Genomic DNA, 26,009 nt, shown 5'->3' with positions numbered 1-26,009 from the left:
AGCATTACATCACCTGCTCACCAGTGAATCCTCTGTGGTGAATGGGTGCCGTCAGAATGCGAGTCTATATAGCTAATAAAGCATCACAATAATCCACACGACTCCAGTCCATCAATTAACGTCTAACGAAAAGTTGCATTTGTAAGAAACAAATCCACCACTGCTTCTGGCCAAAATTCCAGATCAGGTGGTGAGCAAGTGATATAATGCTAAACTTCTCCAAATCTGTCCTGAGGGGGAAAAAAACTCATCTACATCTTGAATGACCTGAGGGTGAGTACATTTTCATTTCTTGGTGAACTAAGCATTACATTAAAAAATACTGTTGTCTACTCATTTAATTTAATCTAGAAGCACAGTTTGTGATGTTAAGTGAGCCCACTGTAATGAAGAATCTATTTTCTCAAACAATTATAAATAATGCAATAATAATATGCACAAAAAAAAAAAAAAAAAAACTGTTCAGTAATGAAAATAGCAGGATCAATGCACAGACTGACAGCTGGTATGGAACACTGCAATCACAGACAAGCGGAGTGATGTTACACTTAATATTATTCTTGCTCAGCTGATCAGATTAAAGGACCAGAACTGTTGTATAAGTAACGGATAACATACAGTCAGGACCCACACGTGAAACAGTCGGCTCATTGACAAATACATAAACGCTGTCAATACTGATTTGACATTATTTTATTATCTTGTGAAGATCGCGAAGAGACAGAACACGAGCACAGCTATGTAGGAAACAGGTATCCTGGAAGAGCAAATAAGCTTTCTTTACTTGGCTTTATAGTATTGGAAACACCATTGAGAGCATTGTGCTACATGGTGAAATGCTAGGCTAAATTTTGCACAAATCCAGGACTCATTTTTAATCAAAACAAAAACAGACATATTCTGCTTAATAACATCTAAATTGGTCAGCAAACAAAAATGGCATCCGAATAAATGATCAAATATACATAAACGTGTAATAACTCAAGAAATGAATGATTGTGATTTTTTTCTTTAACAATTTCTGTATCTAAAAAAGTGCAAAATAAAAAGAGAATTGTGCAGTTTGTGCAACATTACCCTCTACTAAAACAGTCTAACACAAAAGTAGACATTTCTTTCATATTAGTTGCTCTAAATATTTAATCATTCTATAAAATATGCTATGTCTTTAAAAGCAAAGGTACAAAGACCTTAAAATAGCTTTATCCCCCATTCCAACAAATGTAGTACAAAGCCCATTTAAAAGTATAAATATTTTAGAAAACAACAATAGTCATTGCACGTGTCACCTTTACATACAAAGGCTGTACGTTTTTATTAGAAGCACAGCCATAAAAATGAAGCATATTAAGACTGTTTTCTCGCTGCACAGGGAATGCTCTGATAAAGACCGCAAATGTGCAAGTTTCTGATTAGGAATCTTCATTGTATCAATACTAGTATTTATCACCATTTCTTTAGGTTTAATAATAAATAAGTGCTGTTTGAAGGTACGACATTAGGTAATTAGAGTAATTTTTCTTGGCTGAGTTGTAGGCCACATTCTTCGCTACTATATAAAATATACAGTTTTTTCATAAAATTGTATCTATATAAACAGATTTTTACTATTATATACACACACTAGCAAGAACACATGCACACCAAAAGCATCCAGCTGTACATACCGTAAAATTGTTCCGCAGTTTTGGCAGAAGGAATTTTTAAGACTTTTCACACATGGCGGTCATGCGGATATTCACACGCGCCAAATACTTATCTTTGTAGAAATGGTTCACCCAAAAATGAAAATTTCCTGAAAATATAATAACCCTCAGAGCATCCAACATGTAAATGTGTTTTTTGCTCATCTCAGCAGATTTGGAGAAATTAAACATTAAATTACTTGCTCACCTATGGATCCTCTGCAGTGAATGGGTGCCGTCAGAATAAGAGTCCAAACAGCTGATAAAAACATCCACAGGACTCCATCAGTTAATGCCTTGTGATGCTTTAATGATGGTTTTGTTTCTTACAAACACAGCTTTTTGATTCATAAGATGTTAAACTGGAATCGTGGCTTGCTTGTGATGCTTTTAACAGATATTTTGACTCTCATTCTGACAGCACCTATTCACTGCTGAGGATCCATTGGTGAGCAAGTGATGAAATGCTAAATTTCTCCAAATTTTTACAGATTACAAACAATCTTGGCTGGCCTGAGGTTAAGTACATTTTCAGAAAATTTGAATTTTTAGGTGAACTATTCCTTTAAATGTCTTCATTTCAGAAAACCCTCCTTTTGATGCAAAAACAATGGGGAGTTATATATATGATAAATGTGGAGAAAAAGAGGTAGAAACGGAAACCAACTACTTGCGCCCCCTAGCTGGATAACTTATTGACGAGGCCCGCCTCTTTGATCTTGGTGTAGAAGAATTTCTCTAGTAGGTTGGCACATTTGTAGTACTCGCTTTCAGGAGGGTTGTACTCTCTGCAGTTAGTGAAGATCCTCTGCATGTCGGCCATGAACAGCTTCCGTGTGGTATAGTAACGACTCTTCAGACGCTCGCTCATTGTCTTCAAGTCTACAATGCACAATACAACAGTCAGGCATGCTCAAAAGTAAGCCTAAGGTGCATTGTGTATAAGAGATCTCTGCATACCCATAGGAAAGCGGATGACTTGGTAATAACCAGGTGCCTCGTTCTTCTTTACAGGCTCCATGAAGGGCCATGCATTCTGGTGTGACTGAGCAGTACAATGCATATTCCTAATTAGTCGTTTTATGGTTTTATTTCAGAAATATAGTTTTTGAAACATGTAAGCAATGCAGATATATTACCTTGACCTGCTGTAAGATGTTCTTTAAGGTGCTGTACAACTGGTCTGGATCTTTCAGCTCTTTGCTGTGAAAAAGTACACAAAATGAAACAAACTACATGTTTACATAAGGTCTGTTTTTCTGTGACAGATACATACTCACCTCTTCCCTAAAGGCTTCCAGCCCGTCTCACCTGTCCAAAGACAAGTAAACAGTAAAGTTTCAATTCAATTTCTTATTGATTTAAATATATTATTTACTATGAAATAAATATTAAATCAAATTAATATTTATTCAGTACTGTTCAAAGGTTTGGGGCAAGTAAGTAAAGAAAATAAATCAATGTTTTATTTTGCAAAGAATTAATAAAATACATCAAAAGTGACAGGAAATTTTAGATTTCTATTAAAAAATGCTGTTCTTTTGAAGGATCTATTCATCAAAGCATCCTGACGTCACTGTTTCCACAAAAAAATATTAAGCAGCACAACTGTTTTTAACATTGAGAATGATAAGAAATGTTTCTTGAGCAGCAAATCAACATATACTGCATTTTAAAATATATTCAAATAGAACACATTTAAAATGGTAATATTATTCAAATTGTATTATTGTTATAAATTAAAGAATTACACAAACTACAATTAATATGAATCAATTAAAATTAATTAATATTTTATCATTATTATTATTATAAATTTTTATACATACATATATATATATATATATATATATATATATATATATATATATATATATATATATAAAACTACATAAAAGTAATACATACGGATTCCTGGAATGCTCTCAATGGCAATCTGACGAACTCCCTCCTTGAAACAGGACAGGCCAGGGTAGACTTTCCGAATCTGTGCTTGCTTGCGCTCTATAAGCTTCTTAATGATCTGAGAGAGAGGGTAAGATAGAGATAGAAAAGCCTTTAGGCAATAACAACATGATGCATTTTACCATACTGTGTAACCTCTTTGACACCTCAGATCCCATGCTTACACACACACACACACACACACAAAGACAGACCTCTTTCTGTTTCTTGATGATGACAGAGAACTCAGTGTAAGGGATGCATGGGTTCAGTTCACAGCCCATGAGTGTGGCCCCCTCATAGTCTTTAATGTAGCCCACATACTTTGACTTCGGCACTTTAATGTCCTTAGAGAATCCCTGACACGAAGCAAGAGAAACAAAATAAGGATAGGGACATATACTTAAAGCGATAGTACCTCAATATTATCCTCATGTTGTTATAACCCAGCATTGTTCTTCATTATATTATTATATTAGTTTTCATTTCATTTTCATTTGTTAAACAAAAGAAGATGTTAAGCAGAACATCCTCGCTTTTTGCCATTTTTGGAGCTTGGCAATATAATTCACCATCCACTTTAGTTGTATTTTGTGTCATGGCACTAACAGAGCACTGACCTGTTTTTTGAAGTAGCCAATGGCGTATTCATCAGCATAGGTGAGAAAGTTGAGAATTTCGTGCTTGATGTGATACTCCTTCAGATGGTTCATGAGGTGAGTCCCATAACCCTTAAAAACAATCAAATGAGTAAAGGTCAAGCTAGCAATGAGTGAGAATGAATAATAACTAATAATAATGGGAATGCATCACAGTTTTTATAAGACAGCATACCTTGACTTGTTCATTGGAGGTGACGGCACAGAACACAATCTCAGTGAAGCCCTGAGTTGGAAACATCCGGAAACAGATTCCCCCAATAACACGGCCATCTTTAATCAGAGACAGAGTCTTGTGTTTCCTGTGTAAAGAGGAAATGCATTGACTCATCACAATGTTTTGTCACAGTTTACAGGAAGCAAGAGGTTAACATTAACCAGATTAAACAATTAAAATACAATTTAACTCTAAACCTAACAAACTGACTTCTGAACATAAAAGAGGAGATTCTGAAGAATAGTGGTAACTAAATAGCCATTGACTTCCATATAGGGGTGTGTGATAATGACAAAAAAATACCTCAATATTTTCAGGCATTTTAATGAATTAGATATGATTTAATTAGACAATATTCATTTTGCTGAGCATGTTATTGTGCTGATATTTTGGCAGGTCTAAGACTACCGTGGGCAGCTGACTCCCAAAGCATTTGATATTCTTCTTATTCTGTGCGATGGTTAGTTTGCAGGAGTAACAGAAATGAACTTTTCCAATAAGTTTAAATTGATTTTTAGCTTTTATGGGCATTTTTATGTTTATAAGGCCAATTTTTTTTCTAACCTGTGTATGCATAATTTAATCAATAAATGTAAACAGTAAGACACTATAGGGCTGTTACCAACAAAATTAAATCAGTATCAACCAAATTTTAGTCATTCAACGTAAAACTGTTCTGCTGTGGCTTTGTTTGACACATTGTCGTTGATGAAATAGAGCAAAAACAGGAACTGTTGTGCCAGTTAATATTAACTTCTGGTTTATTGGCCTGTTTTAAAAAAAAAATCAATATCACATTTGCAGTCATACTGGTATTTAGAGAAAAAACTGTACTCTTTATGTGACATTGGCTGCCCACTGCTCCGGGTGGGTGTGTGTGTGTGTGTGTGTGTGTTCACTACTCACTGCTGTGTGTGTGTACTTGGATGGGTTAAATACAAAGCACAGTTTCTGAGTATGGGTCACCATACTTGGCCACAAGTCACCTCCTTTCCTTCCTTTCCTTTAACTATATCAGATGAGACCAATATAAACACCATATATATAACGTCATATTTTTCCCCTTATCTTTTGAGGAATTCTAAATGTATTTTAATAGACTAAATAATGCAGTGAAACTGTGAACTTTAAATGTGCTCGCGCAGTAGTCTAACCTGCATCTTATCTGTATGCGTGCACTCTCTGGATGTGTTTTCGTTTGGTTTTTGCAAAATACTCGATAATGTCAAAAACGCATATCGTTTAAACAGCAATTACGATATTACTGTGGACGATATATATTGCACACCCCTACTTCCATAGTATTATCTCCCTACTATGGTAGTCAGAGGCTACCAGTAACTGTTTGGTTACTTCAAAATATCTCCTTTTATGTTGAACAGAGGAAAGAAACTCGTACAGGTTTGGAACAACATGAAGCTGATTAAATGACAACACAATTAAAATTTTTGGGTAAACTATCCCTTTAAAATGACAGAAAACGCCAGTTTTTAAAGCTTCAATCCTCTACAGTAGGCCTGTTACTATAGGTATCAGACATTTAAAGTCTTAAGGCAAATTCATACCGCACAGACAAACACCAACAAACATGGATCAGTGTGTTACCCCTGTCAGGGTCTGCTGCTGTTGGTTGGCTTTTGTTTTCACCTGACTGAAAATGTTCAGTGAGTGTTTGTTGGTGTCTGTTGGGGCAGTGTGAACATGACTTTCTGAAAACATAAATTTCAGAAAATTCTAAATCCAACAGCCAACTTGTTTGTTGGTGTTTTTCTGTGCGAATTGGCCTTTAAGTACATTAAAATGGTTAATGGTGGCAAACATACGGGTCAAAGACGAGGCGTGTGATGTATTCTTTAGGCATGCGGGGCAGCTGGTGTGAGAAAACGTTCTGCAGGCCAACAAGCCACATGAGGATCTTCTTATTGGGCTTTTGGTTGAGGGAGTTTCCAATGACATGGAACTCGATGACGCCACGCTTCTCCTCTAATCGAGCAGCTTCATCACGCGCAGAATGAGCGGAGAGAAGACTGGTCTGAGAGAAAGACAGAATAAAGGACTATTTTTGCTCTAGTCTCTATGATATGAGTTTTGTACAACCATCTATGATATAAAAAACAAATTAGATACGCTCTGTTTACCTCTGGTCCCAGCATGGCAGTAGGGTCTGTAATTGTAGACATGACTTCATTAATTAATTCCATAGGAATGTCACCAACCACACGGGGTCGTTTGCTGTCCTCGTGAGACAACGGCTCAGAAGACTTTCGCTTTTCTCCACCTACATATATGCATAGAGTCAAATCTATTAAGATCCTCTAATCTGATTCAGTAAAGTTTAGCAATTTTAACACATCAGTTGTCTGCAGCACACACACACACACACACACACACATACATACATACATATATATATATATACAGTGCCCTCCATAAGTACTGGAACAGTAAAGACAAAATTGCTTTGTTGGCTGTGGAGTCAAGACATTTGCAAATATGATTAAAAGATGAATATGAGACAAAACTACAGAATGTCACATTTTATTATTAGCCATTTGAACACATACATGTTTTACCAAATAAAAAGAACAGCACTTTTAGAGTTCATCCCACTCATTGATGTGAGCATAAGTATTGGGACAGTTGAACATAAGGCAGATATAAAAGATTAAAAGCTATTATTTAATTGCAGATCCCTTGCGCACAATCACAGCAGTGAGTCTGTAACCCATAGACATCATCAGACTCTTGGTCTCATCCTTTGAAATACTTTTCCCAGCCTTTAATGCAGCCAATTCCAATTGTTGCTTGTTTTGGGGAGTTTCTGCCTTTACTCTCCTCTCCAGCTGGTGAAATTCATGTCCAATCGGATTTAAATGTGGAGATTGACTTGGGCAATCTAAGACTTTCCATTTCTTTGCCCTTATAAATTCCTTGACTGAACTGGCAGGGTGTTTTGGGTCATTGTCCTGATGCAATATGAAGCACTTCCCAATTAATCTGGTGGCATTTTCTTGAATATTGGTAGGCAAGATGGTTTTGTACCCTTCCAAATTCATTCTGCTACTGTCATCATACATTAAGTCATCAGTAAAGTTGAGAGGGCCTGTTCCAGAGGCAGCCATGCATGCCCATGCCACGACACCACCTCCACCATGCTTTACAGATGAGGCTGTATGCTTGGGATCATTTGCAGTTCCCTCTTTTTCTCCACATTTTTGCTTTCCCATCACTTAGATAAAGGTTCATCTTTTGTCTCATCGGTCCATAAACACAGTTCCAAAACTCTTCTGGCTCACCTTTGTGCTTTTTTTCAAACTCTAATCTTTCTATTTTTGGTGCTGGTCAGAGGTTTGCATCTTGCTGTGTAGCATCTGTAATTCTGTGTCAAAGTCTCCTGAGGACAGTACATTGTCAGAGCATCACCCCAGCTTTCTGGAAGTTGTTGGTAATTTTACAGACACGTCTTTTAGGGTTCATTTTCACAGCTTTTATGATTTGTCTGTCATCAGCTACTGTTGTTTTCTCAGCTGATCAGGTCGTTGTTCGTTGCTGGTGGTTTCCAAACTCTTGATTTCTCCATGCCCTTTGTTTTTGCTAGAGCTCTAACTGACTTCCTCTTTTCTTTTAGCATCCAAATTGCTTGCTTTTCTCTCAAAGTCAGCTCCCTTCATCCTGGTTTATGTGTGTCATCATCGAATGCAAGATTCTGAATGCAGAAGTAATGGATATAACTGATACGACACATTCCCTGCTTTTAATATCTGAAGAATTAATGCAGAACACAGCTGATCACTTAGAAAGAGCTGTGAGGCAACTGTCCCAATACTTATGCTCACATCAGATAGAGGGATGAAACTCTAAAAGTGATGAACTTCTTAGCTGGTAAAGCATCTGTTTTGAATCACCCAATAATAAAATGTGACATTCTGTAGTTTTGTCTCATATTCATCTTTTAATCATATTTGTAAATGTCTTGACTCCACAGCCAACAGAGCAATTTTGCCTTTACTGTTCCAATACTTTTGGAGGGCACTGTATATATATATATATATATATATATATACATATATAGTCAATATTATTTGTATAGCGCTTTATATATACAAATTGTTTGGAGTTGTATATTATATTCTACATTATGATATAAAAAGGGATGCTATGTTTATTAGATTAATGGATTAAATAGGTAAAAATGTATTTTAAAGTAACAACTAAATTCTAAGGTAAACATATTGACCTAGATTTACATTAAAGATTAAAATATTTAAAGATTAACCATGATACGCTCATAAAGTGTAAATATTATAAATTATAACTGTATAATTATAAATATAATAAATTATAATGATTTTCTGCATTTTTCAGAATAAAACCCTCAAATGTTTTATTTAATTTTATAAGTTTACATGCATGTCACATTTATCAATAAACTGTGAACATTACATTTAAGTGAAATGATTGTAATATTAGCTTAAATCTCAGGGGGTACTTTAAATAAAAATAAATACAGTACAAACTTTAATATTGTGAAATATTATTTCAATTTAAAATAACTATTTTCTATTTTAATACATTTTAATTCTTGTTGAATAAAAGTATGATTTCTTAAAAAGAAAAAAAGCTTTACTGACCCCAAAATACTAACAATAATTAGATTCATCATCAAGACTGCATAAATGGCAAAGATACTGAATAAAAAGTCATAAAATAAGTTGATACCTGGATTGGGCTCCAAAGCAGATGCTGTTTTCCGGGCCGGGCTTACACTGCCTCCTCCAACCAGCTCCACTGGGGTGGGACTACTGCTGTAGTACAGGGGGCGGGTCACGGGTGGAGCACTGATCACTGCACCAATCAGAGAGGAGAAGAGTCTGTTTACATAGCCATGTGACATATACAACTGAATAAAATTAACTCTAACATTGCTAATCACCTGTGGGAATCTGTCCACCTGATAAACGAACCATGAAGTCTTCACTCCAGATGGGCGAATTATGACTATAAACCTCTTCCTCCAGCATAGACAAAAACCTGCACACAACACACACATATTCACATACACACGTATAATGGACCTGTTATTTGTGGAAAGTTATGTCTGTGTGGTTGCGTGCTTACTTGGGGAAATGTGTAAGAATGAGTGTGCGTTTCTCAGGTGGTAGTTTGTCTTTCTCCTGCCGGGCCTGTTCCAGCAGCTGTTTCCTCATTACAGTGAACACAGAGCGCAGAAAAGTGCGGCCGAAAATCTGTGTGGCCTCATATCGAGGGAGACTGTCACAGAACTGGGGCACATTACAATAACACAGCCACCTGCAACACGAACACACAAGAAGACCAGAAATATGTATTAAAGGGCTTTTTTCTGTTTTACCTTTCCTTTAGTGTTTAATATAGCTTTCTGTGCATGTAAACCATCTGCAAAGTTACAAAGCACTAAGTCAGCATCAAAGGGAGTTCATCTCTCCAACAGAAAACACTTTCCAGAAATTCCTCGTTTGTAGTCCTGCCTTTATACTTTAATCATGTTAGATGTCATAGTGAATTTAATACAGATGAATACGAGGCTGTGCGGGAAAGACTTGATCATGTAATTCAAGTCCTAGATCATCTAATTTTCATAACTTTCAAAACATTGTCAAAAAAAGTTTATTTTTATTTTTTTCAAAGAGACCCAACCCTGACTAAGTTCGATTACAGAGACATTGTAATTCTATTGCCCCGCCCACAAAGAAGAGTTGGGTAAGTGATTTTGCTATGTTGAGAAGACCATTTATTTTAGTTGCGAAAAACATTGTACAGACTTTCAATAAAGAAGCCATAATTAATATAGATTTAATACTGTCTATAGATGCTCATGAAGGCTCAGGACCTTAAACTGTAAATGTGCATAATATTGGCACTTTAGGAAAATAAGCACAGCCAATTGTTATTTCATGTTATCTTGAAATGACCATCAACTCTACCGTGCGACTCCACCGGGCAGGGACACCGGCAAGGGATAGAAGTATCGCTTTTTATTTTAGTTTTTTCATTTATATGTTTATTATTGAAATGTTGTTATATGCATGTGTCAATTTTATTTAATTTCTTTATTTTCTTACATATGTGGAGAGTTGTAACTTTTAGTTTTAGTTACTTTTTCTTATTTGTAAGTCGCTTTGGACAAAAGCGTCTGCTAAATGACAAAAGTAAAGTAAGTAAAAGTAAAAGTAAATGACAAAACAGAAGAGGAAAACAATTACATTTTTGCTTTTCTATGGAAAACGAGACCCACTCCTCTCTTAGGTGTCCCGAAACTCAACTAAACTAGCATTCACCTGGTATAATTGACTTTATAACCAGCCACATCATCATCAGGTGCTCTTTGCCTCCTTTGTGAGGGCGTCTCTAGCTGCCAGTAGTTGATCTGGTTGAGGAACATCTTTGCAAGCTCCACAATGGTTTGCCTCTCCTTTGACGGTAGGTGGCTAAACTTGAACTGCACAAAGTTGTTCACACCCTGCAACAACAACAACATATGAAAAAAATGTATGTGTGACACCCACAACAAGGATGTCAGGAATGTGTTTGGTATCTCTCTGATTCGTGCAGCACAGGCAAAGTACACTCCCTATATATAAACCAAGAAATCAATGTGGTTAAAAACATCAGAGGTTGCCCAAAATGTCCTGTTTCATATGCCTGTTTCAGAATAAAGACACTATTGACCTTATAGGAGATTTATCTGTATTTGCACTTTTACACTTCCTGATACTAACATAATGTTTGAATGCGATGTGAAGAAAAAGTTGACCAAATATTGTTATCAAATATTCCAGACTGAGGGGTTTAATAAATATTGAAGAATGAGACGTTGATGAAATGCATACTGATCATCCATTATTCATTACCTATGGAGATTACAGCTTTGCAATTTAAGCAGCTACCTGTTCAATGCTTGGTTTTTCAAAAGGAGGGCTTTCCAGAGCTTCTACCACAGGTCTTCCCATCTGCAGGATGCATTTCCGTAGCAACTAAGACATTTTCAACAAATACAGGTAGATAAGATTGACAAATAGTAGCAAACAGATTAAACACATCAGAATGTAAATATATATTAATATACGCTACCGTTAAAAATTTAAGGCCAGTTTTTTTTAAAGAAATTAATCCTTTTATTCAGCAACTCAAGGATGCATTAAATTGATCAAAAGTGACAGTAAAGACATTTATAATGTTACTAAAGTTTTCTATTTCAAATACATGTTGTTCTTTTGAACTTTCTATTTCTCAAAGAATCCTGAAAATGCATCACGGTTTTTATCTTGGTGAGCTTATTTCAAAAACATTACAAATCTTACTGACCCCAGACTTTCGGTAATTACATGACTTGTACTAAATAAACAGAATAGTTGTCACTATTTCATTCAGTGAACGATATTTTTTATATTTCCAAAACAGGGAGTCACGCACTGTAGCGCACGTAACCACCGCTTCACAATGTGCAACAACAGAACTCACTTTAAAGAGAGAAAAGTAAACTTGTTTAGTGTCAGGATCCTCTTCTTTATGGACACATGTGTACAAATACTCCACATCCAGCACAATTCCAAGCAGTCTGTTCATCTCCTCCTCTGACACATTCTCCAGGTGTGTCACATGGTCACCTGGCCAGTAACACAAAATAATAAAATTGTGACTTTGTAAGAAGCCTTGCCATTGAGCATACACAGTACAATATAAAACTGCTGACTTTAAGTAACTGATTTCAGATATTAAAAAAACACACCATATGCTTATAGTTTACTGCAAAATATTCAAATATATAGTTTAAGTTGTTTGAGTGAATACTCTATCACTTAACAACCCTGACTCATTGTAGGTCTTTCTTGAAAGGTTTATATATTATAACACTAAACATTCATTTCTCTATGGATAACAAGAATGGGATTTCATCTTCCTGAACTCTGCTGTTGTGCTGTACTATTACATAAACAGTCATTACCGAGGGCGTGGCTGCAGCTTCTGCAGGGCTCCATTAAGTTAACAGCAATTGGCTGCTCAGCCCTGGGCGGGGTTGGAGGGGGCGGAGTTGGAGGTGGGTTTTGACTCTTCCAGCCATTACACTTACAAGCTCCTTCAGCCTGTATGAGAATGAAAAAGATAAGCCAACAAAATAAGACAGTCAAATGACTACTTAAGGAATATGTTCATACACTAAATATATTAAAGTAGTGCACAGAAACCAATAGACTCCTTTATACGTTATTACTATTTTATTCATAAATCAAAAAAGTATTTTCAGGACTATTTAGCCTTGCTTAATTTATGCTGATGGACTCTATGAAGGGCCAAAATTTCTCAAACTTACTAAAAAAATAAATCATTAAATAAATGTTGAAACAACATGATGCCCACTATTGTTGAGTGTAACTCTAAAAACTAAAATTAAGTGAAGTGACATTCAGCCAAGTATAGTGACCCATACTCGGAATTCGTGCTCTGCATTTAACCCATCCAACGTGCACACACACAGCAGTGAACACACACACACACCGTGAACACACACCCGGAGCAGTGGGCAGCCATTTTATGCTGCAGCGCCCGGGGAGCAGTTGGGGGTTCGGTGCCTTGCTCAAGGGCACCTCAGTCGTGGTATTGAGGGTGGAGAGAGCGCTGGACATTCACTCCCCCCACCTACAATTCCTGCCGGCCGGAGACTCGAACCCGCAACCTTCGGATTACAAGTCCGACTCTCTAACCATTAGGCCACGACTTCCCCAAGAGAGACAACCTTTGTGCTGAAATAAAAAAAAATATTTAATAAATAATTGTATGGTATGAATGTTTCATTAGTATTTACTGATTTATTTAAATATTTCAACATTTGAGGGCCTCCGTATGTCTCGTGTGCCTGATCTGACAACAAAGGGCAGAAAACGCCCCCCATCAACAGACCCCGCCCCCTGTATCAAACCACGCCCCTTTAGCAGCTGTCATCCTGTCAAAACAAAGACGCCGCGCTCTCTCCTCAAGTAATCAACTTCAGATTGCGTCTCCCGTTCCGGCAGAACTCTCGCAACAAAGCACCATGAAACTTTAGTCTGACTTGGTAAAATACAATTTACAAATTTGCAATCATTGTTAAAATAAAAAATAAATTGATAACCCGCCAAGAGTACCCAATGTTCACGTCATCTTGCCCACTATGGGCAAACACAGCGGTATTATCGCTGCAGATCACGGAAATGAGTTCATTGACATATTTTTGTTGTGCATTAATTTAAGTGGCTAAAGCACGAAAAAAAAACATATTCGCAGTTTAAAATAATGGAAGACAAAGCAATGGCTTTTTATGCTGTGCTTGCAAACTCAAGAGTGGGTAAAGTAAGATAACAGCTAGTTTCAGCTATCAGCTAAACAAATAAAAGCGAGTCTTTCCTTTGCACTGTAGACGTAAACAATGTTTTTACATCTCTAATGTACCTTGCACGAGGAATATACACCGAGTTTTTCCAGTTTCTTCGGACGCGGGGAGGACCGCAGCTGCGCCTTCTTGACGGCGATACGTGCAGAACCGACAGCAGCGCCCGAACACTCGGTTCCACCGACCCCTGGCGCAACCGCAGCCGAGCCCGCTGCACCCACCGCCGGGGAGCCCTGAGGAATCCCCGCGCTCTCCGACATCGAGCCTGCTTCCGCGCTCCGACTCGAATCCTCGAAGTCCGCCCGCTGTATTCGCTGTCTCTACCCCTCAACAGCGGGATCAGACATGGCGTTCATCCCTGCTTTTTTATTTGACATTGTAAATCCGCCTTGTCTCCGCTAGGGGAGGCACAAATGAATATCCCGTTATGATTCGTTGAAGGATACAAATATGCCATGTTTCTAAACGAACCTTTCAAGGTCAAATACGCTACAAGCGTTAAGCGTGGTTTGTCGAGACATTATTGCTTCTAAAATGACTTGCTCGAAACTTACTTTTTCAACAGACTTGCTAAATATTGCTCTAGCATCCTGACCAAGCTGGTTTAACTGGTCTGGAAGCTGGCCTCCCAATATGACATGCTAAAAACTCCCCAAATCTGGTCTAAAATCAGCCTGACCAGGCCAAGAAGCCAGCTTATGCCATTTTAAGGTATTTTTATCAGCAGAGATCTGAATGTGAAGCCACTTGCACAAATAACATGCTTTTGATAAAATCAGGGCCTAGTGCTAATGTCATCTCTTTAGTAAACATACTTTAGACCTGTAGACCCCTCCAGAAGTTATGCAAAAAGGGTTTAACCTCAGGTTAAAGAGCAGTTGCATGCTTTGGGCTTAAATAAAACTAAAACTATTAAAACCTGAAAATAAAATATAAAACTAACTGAAAAAAAGACTATTTATAATTATAATAAAAACTAATAAATGGCAAAAACACAAATTACTAAAACTTAAACTATATATATTTATATATATATATATACATATACGTGTGTGTGTGTATAAGAAAATTGGAAAACACTTTGTAAAATGAAGCTTATCTGCAATCAGTCATGGAATAAAATCAGCAATCAGTTCTTTATGGGCAAACAAATAAGGTGTTGAGACTCAAAGTACAATTTTCTTATTATGGGTCATTATCACAAACAAATGCTATTATACAAGAATCCGCACTGTGATGGGAATTCCACTCAGTGATAAGACTAGAAGTTAATTTTGCCCTCTGAACACACAATATTATCAATACCATTTATAAGAAATTTATTTGATATGTTAACAGTAATATTTATGTAACTGCATTTTTAGTTTCAAAGTGGGGACACTTTAAAAAAAAAAAAAAAAAATAAAAAAAAAAAAAAAAAAAAAAAAACAGAAACAGAAATTGAATGTAGCAGCGAATTTATGTGGTACCAGTATCCTGAAAGGTAGAAGATTGAGAGAATGTTAAACGTGTATATGTTGTCCGATGCTAGGACAAAAAGCAGAGGAAGAACTGTTGATGTGGACACTGTTTAGTGACAAAAACATTTGTGAAGGTTTTTGCTTTTTCATGAAAATTACAAAACAGACCACTGAAGAAAAGCTTTTCTTTTTTGTTGTTAATAACACTACATACATTTTTATAAGACCATTGATTATAATTTAACCATTTGTGAAAAAGAAACGTAACTCCAACCCCCTATCAAAGCAATTCTTGGTTACTGTACAATTGTTTTTTTTAATGATTATCTAACTCCCTATCAAGCATTAGTCCTGCAACAGTAAATGGAAAAGACGAATACATTGCAACACCCTATTTACAGTAAATTATTTATATATATTTATATCACTCTGGCTGTACTCGCAAGAGATAATATCAAGACCAAAAATTAGTGCAAGGCATGGAGTAAGAAACACCTGGGTGAGTTAGAACCAGAAGAGTGCGAGCGTGACTGGTGCATGTTTGTGAAAGGGAAGTTACTTATCTTATGTAGATGTTTTTTTTAGCTTACGCCTTTTATGCTGAATGAAAGCGCAGCCACATATTCACGCAGTTATAAGACGGTGCCAATAAAGCTGACAAAAAAGTGAAGGCTTGCTAACTGGTGAGAGAATAACAAGGGAGCGGGATCTTGGCTATGTGTGTGTGGTTAAGAAGGGGGTGGGCTTTTTGTTGGCGGCGCAGCTTCAGGAAGTGGGCAGTTTGCCACTGAACAGAGACGCTGGGGCATCCAGAATCAGTGCGAGAGGGAAAGAGCAGGGAAACGAGACAGGGTGGAGCAAAGGGGCCGGGGTAACTTGTCACATCCTCTCTCACCATGTGTGCCTTTGGATAAGGTTAAAACTTTGATTTAACATTTTCAGGCTTTGTAGTGATACATGCATCCATTATTCTGAAATGTACATTTCTATAAAACTAAATCATAAAAAAGATGAAAACCAATTTGAGAAAAAGAAGCAACTGTAGAGTTCTGAATTATGACAGGGCAGATGAACCCTTGCAGAGGCCCCACCCCTTTCATCCAGGTCAGGCAAATGGCATTCAGAGAATCTTTTTCTTTCTTTTTTTTTTTTTGATGGATATCTGTGACGGCATATATTACAGTTTGGAGACAAGGCATGACCATAAGCATGAATACAGTAAGAAGCCTGGGTCTTTACAGAAAAACAACAAAACAAAAACACAGCAGATACATGGGCGGGTCAGAGCTTTTGTTACAGCGTAAGAAAGTTGTGGAAAATGGGGAAAGCGAAGGCATTTCATTAGTCAAAAACCAAGTTGGAGGGCGGGACCTTGCGTTAGTTGTTGCGGTAACAGAGTTTGGTGAGAGGGATTTGTTTTGTGTTAGTTGCTGCAGCAGGGGGCCTTAGTGGGTTGGGCTGTCTCTGTGAGGTCCACGCCCCTACTCCGCCCACTGTTGGCTCCGGCGGCTTGGGGTTCATTCTTAGGCAACCTTTTCGCTGAAGAGACACAAAACAAGAAATTAACACTGTAACACTTCTTAATGTTTTTGAAATATGCTTCTTATGCTCATATTTCATTTTTTTTTTTAAAATGTAATATTACAGTTTAAAAAACTTTTCTATTTTAAAATGAAATTTATTCCTGTGATGTCAAATCCGAATTTTCAGCAGCCATTGTGCTCATCTTTGGTGTCACATGATCTTTCAGAAATTACTGTAATGTGCTGATTTGTTGTTCAAAAAACACTTCTCATTATTATCAGTGTTGCAAACAGTTGTGCTGCTTAATATTTTGAGGAAACCTTTTTGAGGAAACTTATTCAGGGTTCTCTGATTAATAGAAAGTTGAAAAGAACTATTTATTTTAAATTGAAATCTTTGTAACTTTTTTAACTTTCACTTTTGATCTAATTTGTGATTTTTTTTCTAAATAAAAGTACAAATTAAAAATCAATTATTATTAATAAAAAATTTGATCATTAATAATACACCTTAGCACCAAAACATCACAAAAAATACTATGTTGCATTTCCAATATCTTATAAATACTTTCAATTAGGGTTGTTCCGATTCCGATACAAGTATCGGAAATTCCACCTATACCACAAACAATCCTGACATCGGTATCGGCGAGTACTTGAACCCATGTACCGATCCGATACCATCATGCCTGCTAGCTTTGCTTAATGCTGCAAATCGGAAATCAATTCTTCTTCGCTGCTCAGAATGCAAATACAGGAAGTTGTGCTGTGTTGCCACAAGCAACCATTATTTAGAGCAGCGAAGAAGAAATACAAACGTGCTAGCACATTGCCAGTAAATCACTGGCATATGCGACTAAATCTTCACTCTGAGTGACTAAATTATGTCTATTATTAGCCACTGACTAATAAATGCTCCGATTTTACTCGCCAGTGTGTGAGTTGGAGGCTATGCATAAGTTTTGCGCAGATATATTTTCACTCGCTGAACACTCTGACTGAGCGCTTCAGAGTTTCACTCTCCGTCAAGCGATCTGTGCTATTTTTCAGATCATCTGAATGGATGCGCAGCCCACTTGTATTTGACATACCGTAAACTCTAGTGTGAAGCGCACGACTCGCTGTCACTTTACTTTTTTCTCACATGCAGAGAGAGAGAGAGAGAGAGAGAGAGAGAGAGAGAGAGAGTACCATGCATATGTACCATTACATACCATGCAGAATTGACACGCTACATGTAAATGATATTCTTTGTTGTATTTTCCTGTCAAAATAACGGAGTTCCTTTGGAATTCTTCAGCTTTTAAGAACTGCCGGGTTCTCCGGTAGTAGGCGGAGCTAATGCGCAAACAGCATTGGCTGGCGCTCACCTATTATAGTCCCTGTTTTGATTTTAGAAAATCAGTTCGAGCCAATGCAGACAATAGGGGTGTGCGATACTGCAAATTTTGGTATCGATCAGATACCAAGTAAATACAGGGCCAGTATCGCCGATACCAATACCGATTCCGATACGTGTCATTTAAAAAAACATACATTTAAATGACCAACAACAATTTAAAAAAAAATAACAATACTAATGTTGATATGACTAATATTATATTCACCTTAAGCTATGTGGATATTATTTGCCTTTCTAAAAGGACTTTGCAGGCAGAGGAGCCCAGAACATGAAAGCAATAAACAGTTTAATGGTAAGTATTTTCCTTCCATAGAAAAGTTATAAAAATAATTAACGTGGCTTAATAAATTAAAAACGTAATATTAAAAGACAAAACTTAGTATACACCTTATTAATGTTTCAAACTAGATACAAGTAAGCAGATGTGCCTAGAACATGAAAGCAACGTTCACAGTTTTCGCATTATGCATTTTCCTCCCATAGAAAGCCATTATAAAGAAAAGTTTAACGTAAGTTGCTTATTGAATGAAGACATTGATATGAAAAAGAAGTATTAAACCATAACTCGTTTATTATTGAAAGGATTTTAGTATGTTATGTACGTACTGTATTTTCTGTGTGTTTTATACATACTGTAATATTTGTTTGTTATTATTGCAATAAAAAAACTGTGATATGAAAAGGCCAAATTCGGTATGGTTTATAAAAATATATAGGCCTACTATGTATGTACAGGTAAGCAGGTGAACCCAGAACATGAATGCAACACGCTTAATTTCATTTTCTCTAATTGCAATATAAAAACATTTAATATGGTGCAATTAATGGAGGAAGACGGTGATAAAGACCAAATAAATAAATAAGGACTAAATTCGGTATACAGCTTGTTAATGAAATATAATATGTTGCAAGCAGCTGAGGCCAGAATATATATGCAAACATGCTAAACAACATGTTAAGCATTTTACTCCCATAGAAAACCGTTATAATGAAATTTAAAGTGTCTTAATGCATTAAGAAATAATTTTAAAAAGCTAAACTCAGTCCACACCTTACAGTGATACTGTATAAAAAGGACAAATTCGGTATACAGGTATAATATGCACTATGTGAAGGATTTCCTTCCTCCCCTTTTCATTTCTTTAGTAGCTCGGAGTTCCGTTCCATCTCTCACTGTATCCGCTCGCACTCGGAGCCGCTGAGTCACGTGATGGCATGACAACCAAACACAGCGTAGCAGGGAATGTGAAAAGAACGGCATATACACCCACAGACATGTCTACACTTTGTTCTATGTATTAAGCAATGTTAACAAGTGTATAGGAGAAAAAAAATTAACCTAAAGTATCGATCTTATCAGGCTAGTATCGATCCGATACCAATACCAACGTTAGTATCGATACTATCGACATTAGGATCGATACGCCCAGCCCTAGCAGACAACGTGATTAATATTCATGAATCCAGCAGCTCGTTAATCCTCAGTGCATTTTATATTGTTCTTAGTAGAATTTATAGTATGATTATTTTCTTATCATATATATATAGACGATAGACGACCCCCCTCCCCCATTTTTTACAGAAACACTGAATGACCAAAAAAGCACCACCACCAGTCTTAAATTCAGTTAAAATGACTAATATGCATTCATACATGGTTATCAAGTTTTAATTCTAATTACTAAAGTTCTATCATTAAATAATACTTGATTATCATAATATATTATTTATAATGCTTGACTGACTGATAAGGGTGTATTTTTAGATAATTAAAAAGCTGTGCCATTTTCCAAACGTTATATATATTTTTGTTAACTCGCCAGACTATGTGTGTGTGTGTGTGTGTGTGTGTGTGTGTGTGTATATATATATATATATATATCTGGTGAAGCAAACCATAAAATAATTATATCAATTCATACAGGGCTAGTAGTACATACAGCTGTATAACCAGATACACACCCAGGTATTGGATCAGTACTCGGTATCGGGAAGGGAAACATCTCTACTTTAAATCATTACTGTTGTGGTAAAACCTTACCAATGGCCATGAAGATCTCATTGACATTCATGGAAGTCTTTGCTGACGTCTCCATGAACAACAAACTGTTGTCGTCTGCATAAGACTGAGCATCCTGTAGAAATAAACCAGCTCAGGTGAGGGAGACAGCGATGGTCAGATATAAAAACTCTCTTTGGTCTTGTTGTGAAGTCAAGTGTACCTGGAAGTCCACAGCTCTCTTGTTGGCAAGGTCAGCCTTGTTCCCAGACAGTGCGATGACAATATTTGGACTGGCCTGCCTCTGAAGCTCTTTAACCCAGTTCTTTGCTCTTGCAAACGACTCCTTCAAGGTGAAGAAAGCGAAAGGCACAATAAGAGAAGCAGAACAGAGACAGTACGTACATTCATGTAGAGCTTTAAAAACAAAACTACTCACCTCATTGGTGATGTCATAAACTACAATGGCAGCCTGGGCACCTCTATAGTACATGGGGGCCAAACTGTGGTAGCGCTCCTGTCCGGCTGTGTCCCAAATCTCAAACTTTACCGTTGTGTCATCCAAGCACACCGTCTGTGTAAGGAAGGCCGCTGGAAGCAAAAGAGAAAAGTCGTTGAGAACGTGTGCAAACAGTACACATAAATTTAAATATAAAAGTCCCCTACCTCCTATTGTGCTTTCCTGAAACTCATGAAACTGCCCTTTGACGAAACGCAGTACGAGGCTGGACTTTCCCACAGCTGACTCTCCTAGCAAGACCAGTTTAAACTGGCAGATCTTATTGCCCGCGTTGGACCCGTTGGGGCGTGTTGCTCCTCCCCTATTGGCCATGACAGTCGTCAATCACCCCGTCTCCTTTAAGCGGTCACACACACACTGAGAGCTGTCCCAGTACTGGCTGCACAGGACAACATGTAACCAAAAAAGAGAAATGAAAAAGAGCACTTTCATGTCGACTATAGACAAAGATCTTTTCTGTGTTCTCTTTTTTTCTGTATTCAGAGCTCTCGTACAGGGAATCAAGCCTCATCTTGGCTATAGCGATGGCAGCTAGTAACTCAAATGCTATTTTTGGTTTGAGACATGCACATTTTTAGACTAAAAACACTGGATCAAACAAAAACATAATTTGATTTCCACATCTCAATCATGTTTCCTTCCTTACTGCTGAATATATAAAACTATTAAAACTACCCTGCCAATTACACTGTTATGCTAAATGATACAACACATTATGATAATCAAGGCTCCTGTACTTCTACACCAAATTTCTATGACTTTGTCATTACTGGGTAAGAATTATTAAAAATCATTTTGATTCAGAATGATCTATTCATTCAGAAACACATATACATACATGTATGTATATGTATGTATGTATGTATGTATGTATGTATGTATGTATGTATGTATGTATATATATATATATATATATATATATTAGGGATGCGCGGTATACCGGTATTTCAATACCGGTATACTGCGCATCCCTAATATATATACATACATATTTCAAACGGTACGATATCATAAATTTGCTCAAAACAGTATTTCATACGCTGCTGTTGCATTAATTGCGTTACTTCAGTTGTATTTTTATTTTTTTCAAACTCAGTCAAAATGTAATCTATTCCCGGTAGGTATTTTGAGACATTTTGTTTGCACTGAAAAGATAAGAGGATTTGAATATATTTTCATTGTATTACTTCAGTTATATAATTTTTTTTTTCTCCAACATCAATGTAAGATATGTTCCCTGTAGGTTTTTTGTTACAGTTTGATACAAAGGTATTAATATATTTATTATTATTAGTAGTAGTATTATATATATATATATATATATATATATATATATATATATATTTTTTTTTTTTTTTTTGTAAAATTATTTTCAATTCACTTATTATTTTATTTAAAATTCACTTATTATTATGTCATTTGTCACCTATGGTATCGATTTAGTATCACCAGGTATTGCATTCTGGTACGTACTGAAGCCAAAATTATGGTATTGAGCCATCCCTAATTAATATACATATATGTAAACACAATTTATCACAGATTCCACGAAAATATTAAGCAGCACAACTTATAAGAAGAAATGTGACTAACATATTAAAATGCTTTTTGACAATGCTTTTTTTCATGTGACTGACAATTGGAGTAATGACTAAAAAAAATCAGCATTACAACCACAGGAATTAATTACATTTTAAAATATATTCAAATAAATTATTTAATATACTCAGTAGTTTTTCATGGCATTACAGACTGTACATACTGTAATCATGCATCAAAAACATGGAAAAAAACCTATTGTTTTATTGAACATAATTTAACATTGCTGAAAAATCCTTGCAGAAATAAATGTCTGTAGCTATGGCAACTCGTTCTAGCACAGAATGTCCCGAGTAAGCAGTCAAAACAAGCAAGCCCATTTATCCCAATGCAACAATTCAACAGCTGGGGAAACATGTCACTTCCCAATTAAGTACCTCAGACTTCGGAATGACTTCACATACCTGAGATACAATACCAGAGATGCAGACATCAACTCAAATGACAGTAATAAAACTGATAGACATTTACTGTGGCGGTAACCTCAAGGCTTAAAACAGCAGGGAAAACACTTTCCCAGTCAAAACTGCACAGTTACTGCTGTTGTGAAATAGGAGAACATAAAAACAGACCCCTGATGCTCGTGTGGCTGCTGCAGCGTTGCGTCATCGTAAGCTTATCCTTCTATAAGAGAAACCAAGACCTGGGGCCTGTACCATGAAGCCGGATTAGCTGGCTAGCCAGGTAAGTTTCAGTTTAGTTTGCACCAATCCTGGGTTTTAGGTACCATGAAAGTGGCTTGGCTTTTAGTTGCGTTCATTGCCATAGTAACTTACACTCCACAGCTAACCTGCTCCGGGGCAGGTTATGTTCTGATTTAGAGATCTCAAACTGAAATTGGACCAATCAGATGTGAGCAAAGTGACATGTCTGACACAAAAAAAGTCACTACCCCAGTTACTTTGTCTGGCCAAAACCAAAAATTTAGCTATTTTATAAGATTTATATAATTATATGATTTATATTATTATTAATCCATTACACACAAGCAATTTTAGTTTAACAGTTATTATAAATAATTTATTTTAAATGAATGTTACTATATTCAGTATGACTATAATATAAATAAGCTGTAGAATCAATAGATAAAGCTTTAAAAATTACTATGTGACCTTACATGTTCGAGTCTCTATCGCTGTATATTTCCAACTATATAAACTTAACAAGTTTCACTTGTGAATACACTGATAAAGCAAGATCATTTCTTTTATTTGTCCTCTTTCATGAACAAGTACTTTTTTCATTATAAATGCATTTAAATTCATCATATTCTTCAATCTCTTAACCTTCAGCAAAACCTTTAACCAAGGCTCGTGATTGGCTGTTCGCCAGTGATGTCACACATTCATGTGCACATGCTCCGCAAACTCAGGATCAAAGCCTGAGTTGACAAAGAAAGTTGATGATCAGCATCATGGTGCAAACAAAGCTGGATTGGAGTGGTTTGGTTTTGTCAACTCTAAACTAATCCCGTAACTCTGAATTTGTTCATCTGCCATCATGATACAGGCCCCTGCTTTGACACTCGCATTAAATCAACAACAGGATCTCTATCTGCATAACAGGACATAAACCAACTCCTTAAGAAGCAAGCCTGTTGTGTCTGGTTTAAGACCCGTAACATGCCAAATCTGCTGCATTTCTCCATTTGGTATGTATAGCAGCTGATATAACAACCACATTTGTCTATTCACACTCTGTGTGGCTTACGTACAAAACTCCAAAAGTGAAACAAAAAAGCACAGCTTGTGAAATAAGTCATGACATAACAAAAGTCTCATCACCTGTGAGCGGTTTTACTCAACTGCTGCTGGTCAGATTGTGCTCTCATTTTAATGACAGGCCTAACGAAAACAAACCTGTGATTTCTGTTGAAGGTTGACACACAGTCATCCTGTCCATGAATCACATACCCAAAATAAACCTGTATTATCAACATCACAGCACTTCATAAATTTAAAGAAGAGCAAGTCGACATTGGTTAGACTTAAGGTCACCCAACTTAAACAATTCCTCTATTTTTCAACACACCCTTGAGCCTCAAGCCAAGAAACAAGCTGTCGTTCCTCGCAAAGACAGCCCACATCAGGTCAGATGCCAAGTCTGTTAAACCACAGCGATCGGCAATATAGCTCTGAGAATCAGATAATAACGACAATATAATAAGCTGATAAGAAACTTCACTTTAACTCCAGCATTCCCACCCTGTTTGCACCCAAACTGCATTCCGACATAAGCATCAGCTAAGTTACGCATACCAGTATAAACACATATTCACGCGTCTAAGAAACAAGAACATGGATAATGTATATATTAGGCTGAAGAGATCAGATTTGATGACTTATGTAGGTTGGATAAGGACAAGGGGCCTATTACATTTTTGACGAAATCTAGCAAGCTAAAGTGGCTAACTAGCTTGAGGGCTACGCCAAACCAGAAAACGGCACATTCAACGGAGGTATTCGGTGTCTTTTTACCTGAATGTCAGCCGACAGGTTACGTGAACTGATTTGCGACGACGGGGTGCTCAGATTTTTGAGAGGTTTTCCTTATTATTGGGGTCGGTTAGTGGGAATTTTACCAACCCCGATCAAGTCTCCTCCTTTCTTTTCTCTCTCGCAACTTCCCCTTTAGAACCAAAACACAAACAAGCGTTTCCGCCCCTCATGCCACGTCAGATGACACTTCTGCCCTGCAATGACGTGCTTCCTCCGAGTAAAACATCTTCGATGGATATTTGAGTTTGGTTTCTCATACGTCTAGCTATCAGCTTGTTTTACGCTATTTGCTATTATAGAGCTGTGATATTTAACTTGATATTTACTGTAACTTCCCTGTATCTATCCGTTTGTCTGTCTTTTACTATTTAATTTATATATATATATATATTAAGACAAATCTAACTTTACACTATCTATCTATCTATCTATATATCTATCTATCTATCTATCTATCTATCTATCTATCTATCTATCTATCTATCTATCTATCAACAACATACATTCTCACATGCAGTTGCAATGTCTTTCATCAGAGGGCGCAAGGATACTGTTTTAGACAAAGATTTCTGCTTTAAAAATGTCTGGAGAATAATAGACGCATTCATTTCAGACGCTATGGCCAAAAACATTGTTCATAGTCTTGATATACCACTATTCCTTTCATTTTAAATTACCTGATTAATTTTATGTTATCCTAGAACTCAAAAACATCTTATTTTTACACAAATAACAAACCAATCTAGCCATTCTGTATAGGCTAAGTCATGCAAACCCTCTAAAAGTGATATAACAAAATCTGTCTAATTCAAGATAAATTTGTGCAGTTTTGAGTGGAGGCATAACCTAAATAAAATATCAGCTTGGTCTAAAGATAGCTGATAATTTGCTCTTGCTGGAATAAATGTTTTGGTGGAGACAGACAGTTAGTGTTCATTAAAAGCAGTCAGGAAATGGCTTGCAGAGTAAACTTTTATTGCCCTTTAAAATGAGATGGTACACACACATGAACCCCTGACGTAGTACTGTATGTACCATAAATAATAGCCTGGAATGGTTTGGGACAAAAATGAAGATGAATCAGACTACAATGACAT

At 36.6% G+C, this 26,009-nt stretch overlaps 2 protein-coding genes across 2 annotated transcripts; both read right to left on the bottom strand.

Moving 5' to 3' along the window:
- Nucleotides 1–301: 301 nt before the first annotated feature.
- Nucleotides 302–14,297, bottom strand: LOC306847520 (histone acetyltransferase KAT2B-like). The gene is made up of 18 exons (XM_079381485.1): nt 13,971–14,297; nt 12,490–12,628; nt 12,006–12,151; nt 11,432–11,518; nt 10,823–11,004; nt 9,624–9,815; nt 9,439–9,536; nt 9,225–9,350; nt 6,644–6,783; nt 6,329–6,537; nt 4,464–4,590; nt 4,250–4,360; nt 3,845–3,988; nt 3,594–3,708; nt 2,966–2,996; nt 2,825–2,888; nt 2,646–2,730; nt 302–2,567 (listed from the first exon to the last, which is right to left on the bottom strand). Exons 1-18 carry the CDS (start codon nt 14,169–14,171, stop codon nt 2,365–2,367), a joined length of 2,400 nt encoding a protein of 799 aa, XP_079237611.1. The 5' UTR covers nt 14,172–14,297; the 3' UTR covers nt 302–2,364.
- A 724-nt stretch (nt 14,298–15,021) lies between these two features.
- Nucleotides 15,022–25,440, bottom strand: LOC306847524 (ras-related protein Rab-5A). Its single transcript, XM_079381491.1, has 6 exons — nt 24,892–25,440; nt 20,962–21,194; nt 20,735–20,886; nt 20,519–20,641; nt 20,338–20,431; nt 15,022–16,910 (listed from the first exon to the last, which is right to left on the bottom strand). The coding sequence occupies exons 2-6, from the start codon at nt 21,125–21,127 to the stop codon at nt 16,795–16,797; spliced, it is 651 nt and encodes a 216-aa protein (XP_079237617.1). The 5' UTR covers nt 21,128–21,194; nt 24,892–25,440; the 3' UTR covers nt 15,022–16,794.
- Between the last annotated feature and the right edge of the window lie 569 nt (nt 25,441–26,009).

Source organism: Barbus barbus, assembly GCF_936440315.1.
Source record: "Barbus barbus genome assembly, chromosome: 27".
Taxonomy (NCBI): Eukaryota; Metazoa; Chordata; class Actinopteri; order Cypriniformes; family Cyprinidae; genus Barbus; species Barbus barbus.
The sequence above is the reverse complement of the archived record's forward strand: the minus strand, read 5'-3'. Positions and strand labels throughout refer to the sequence as shown.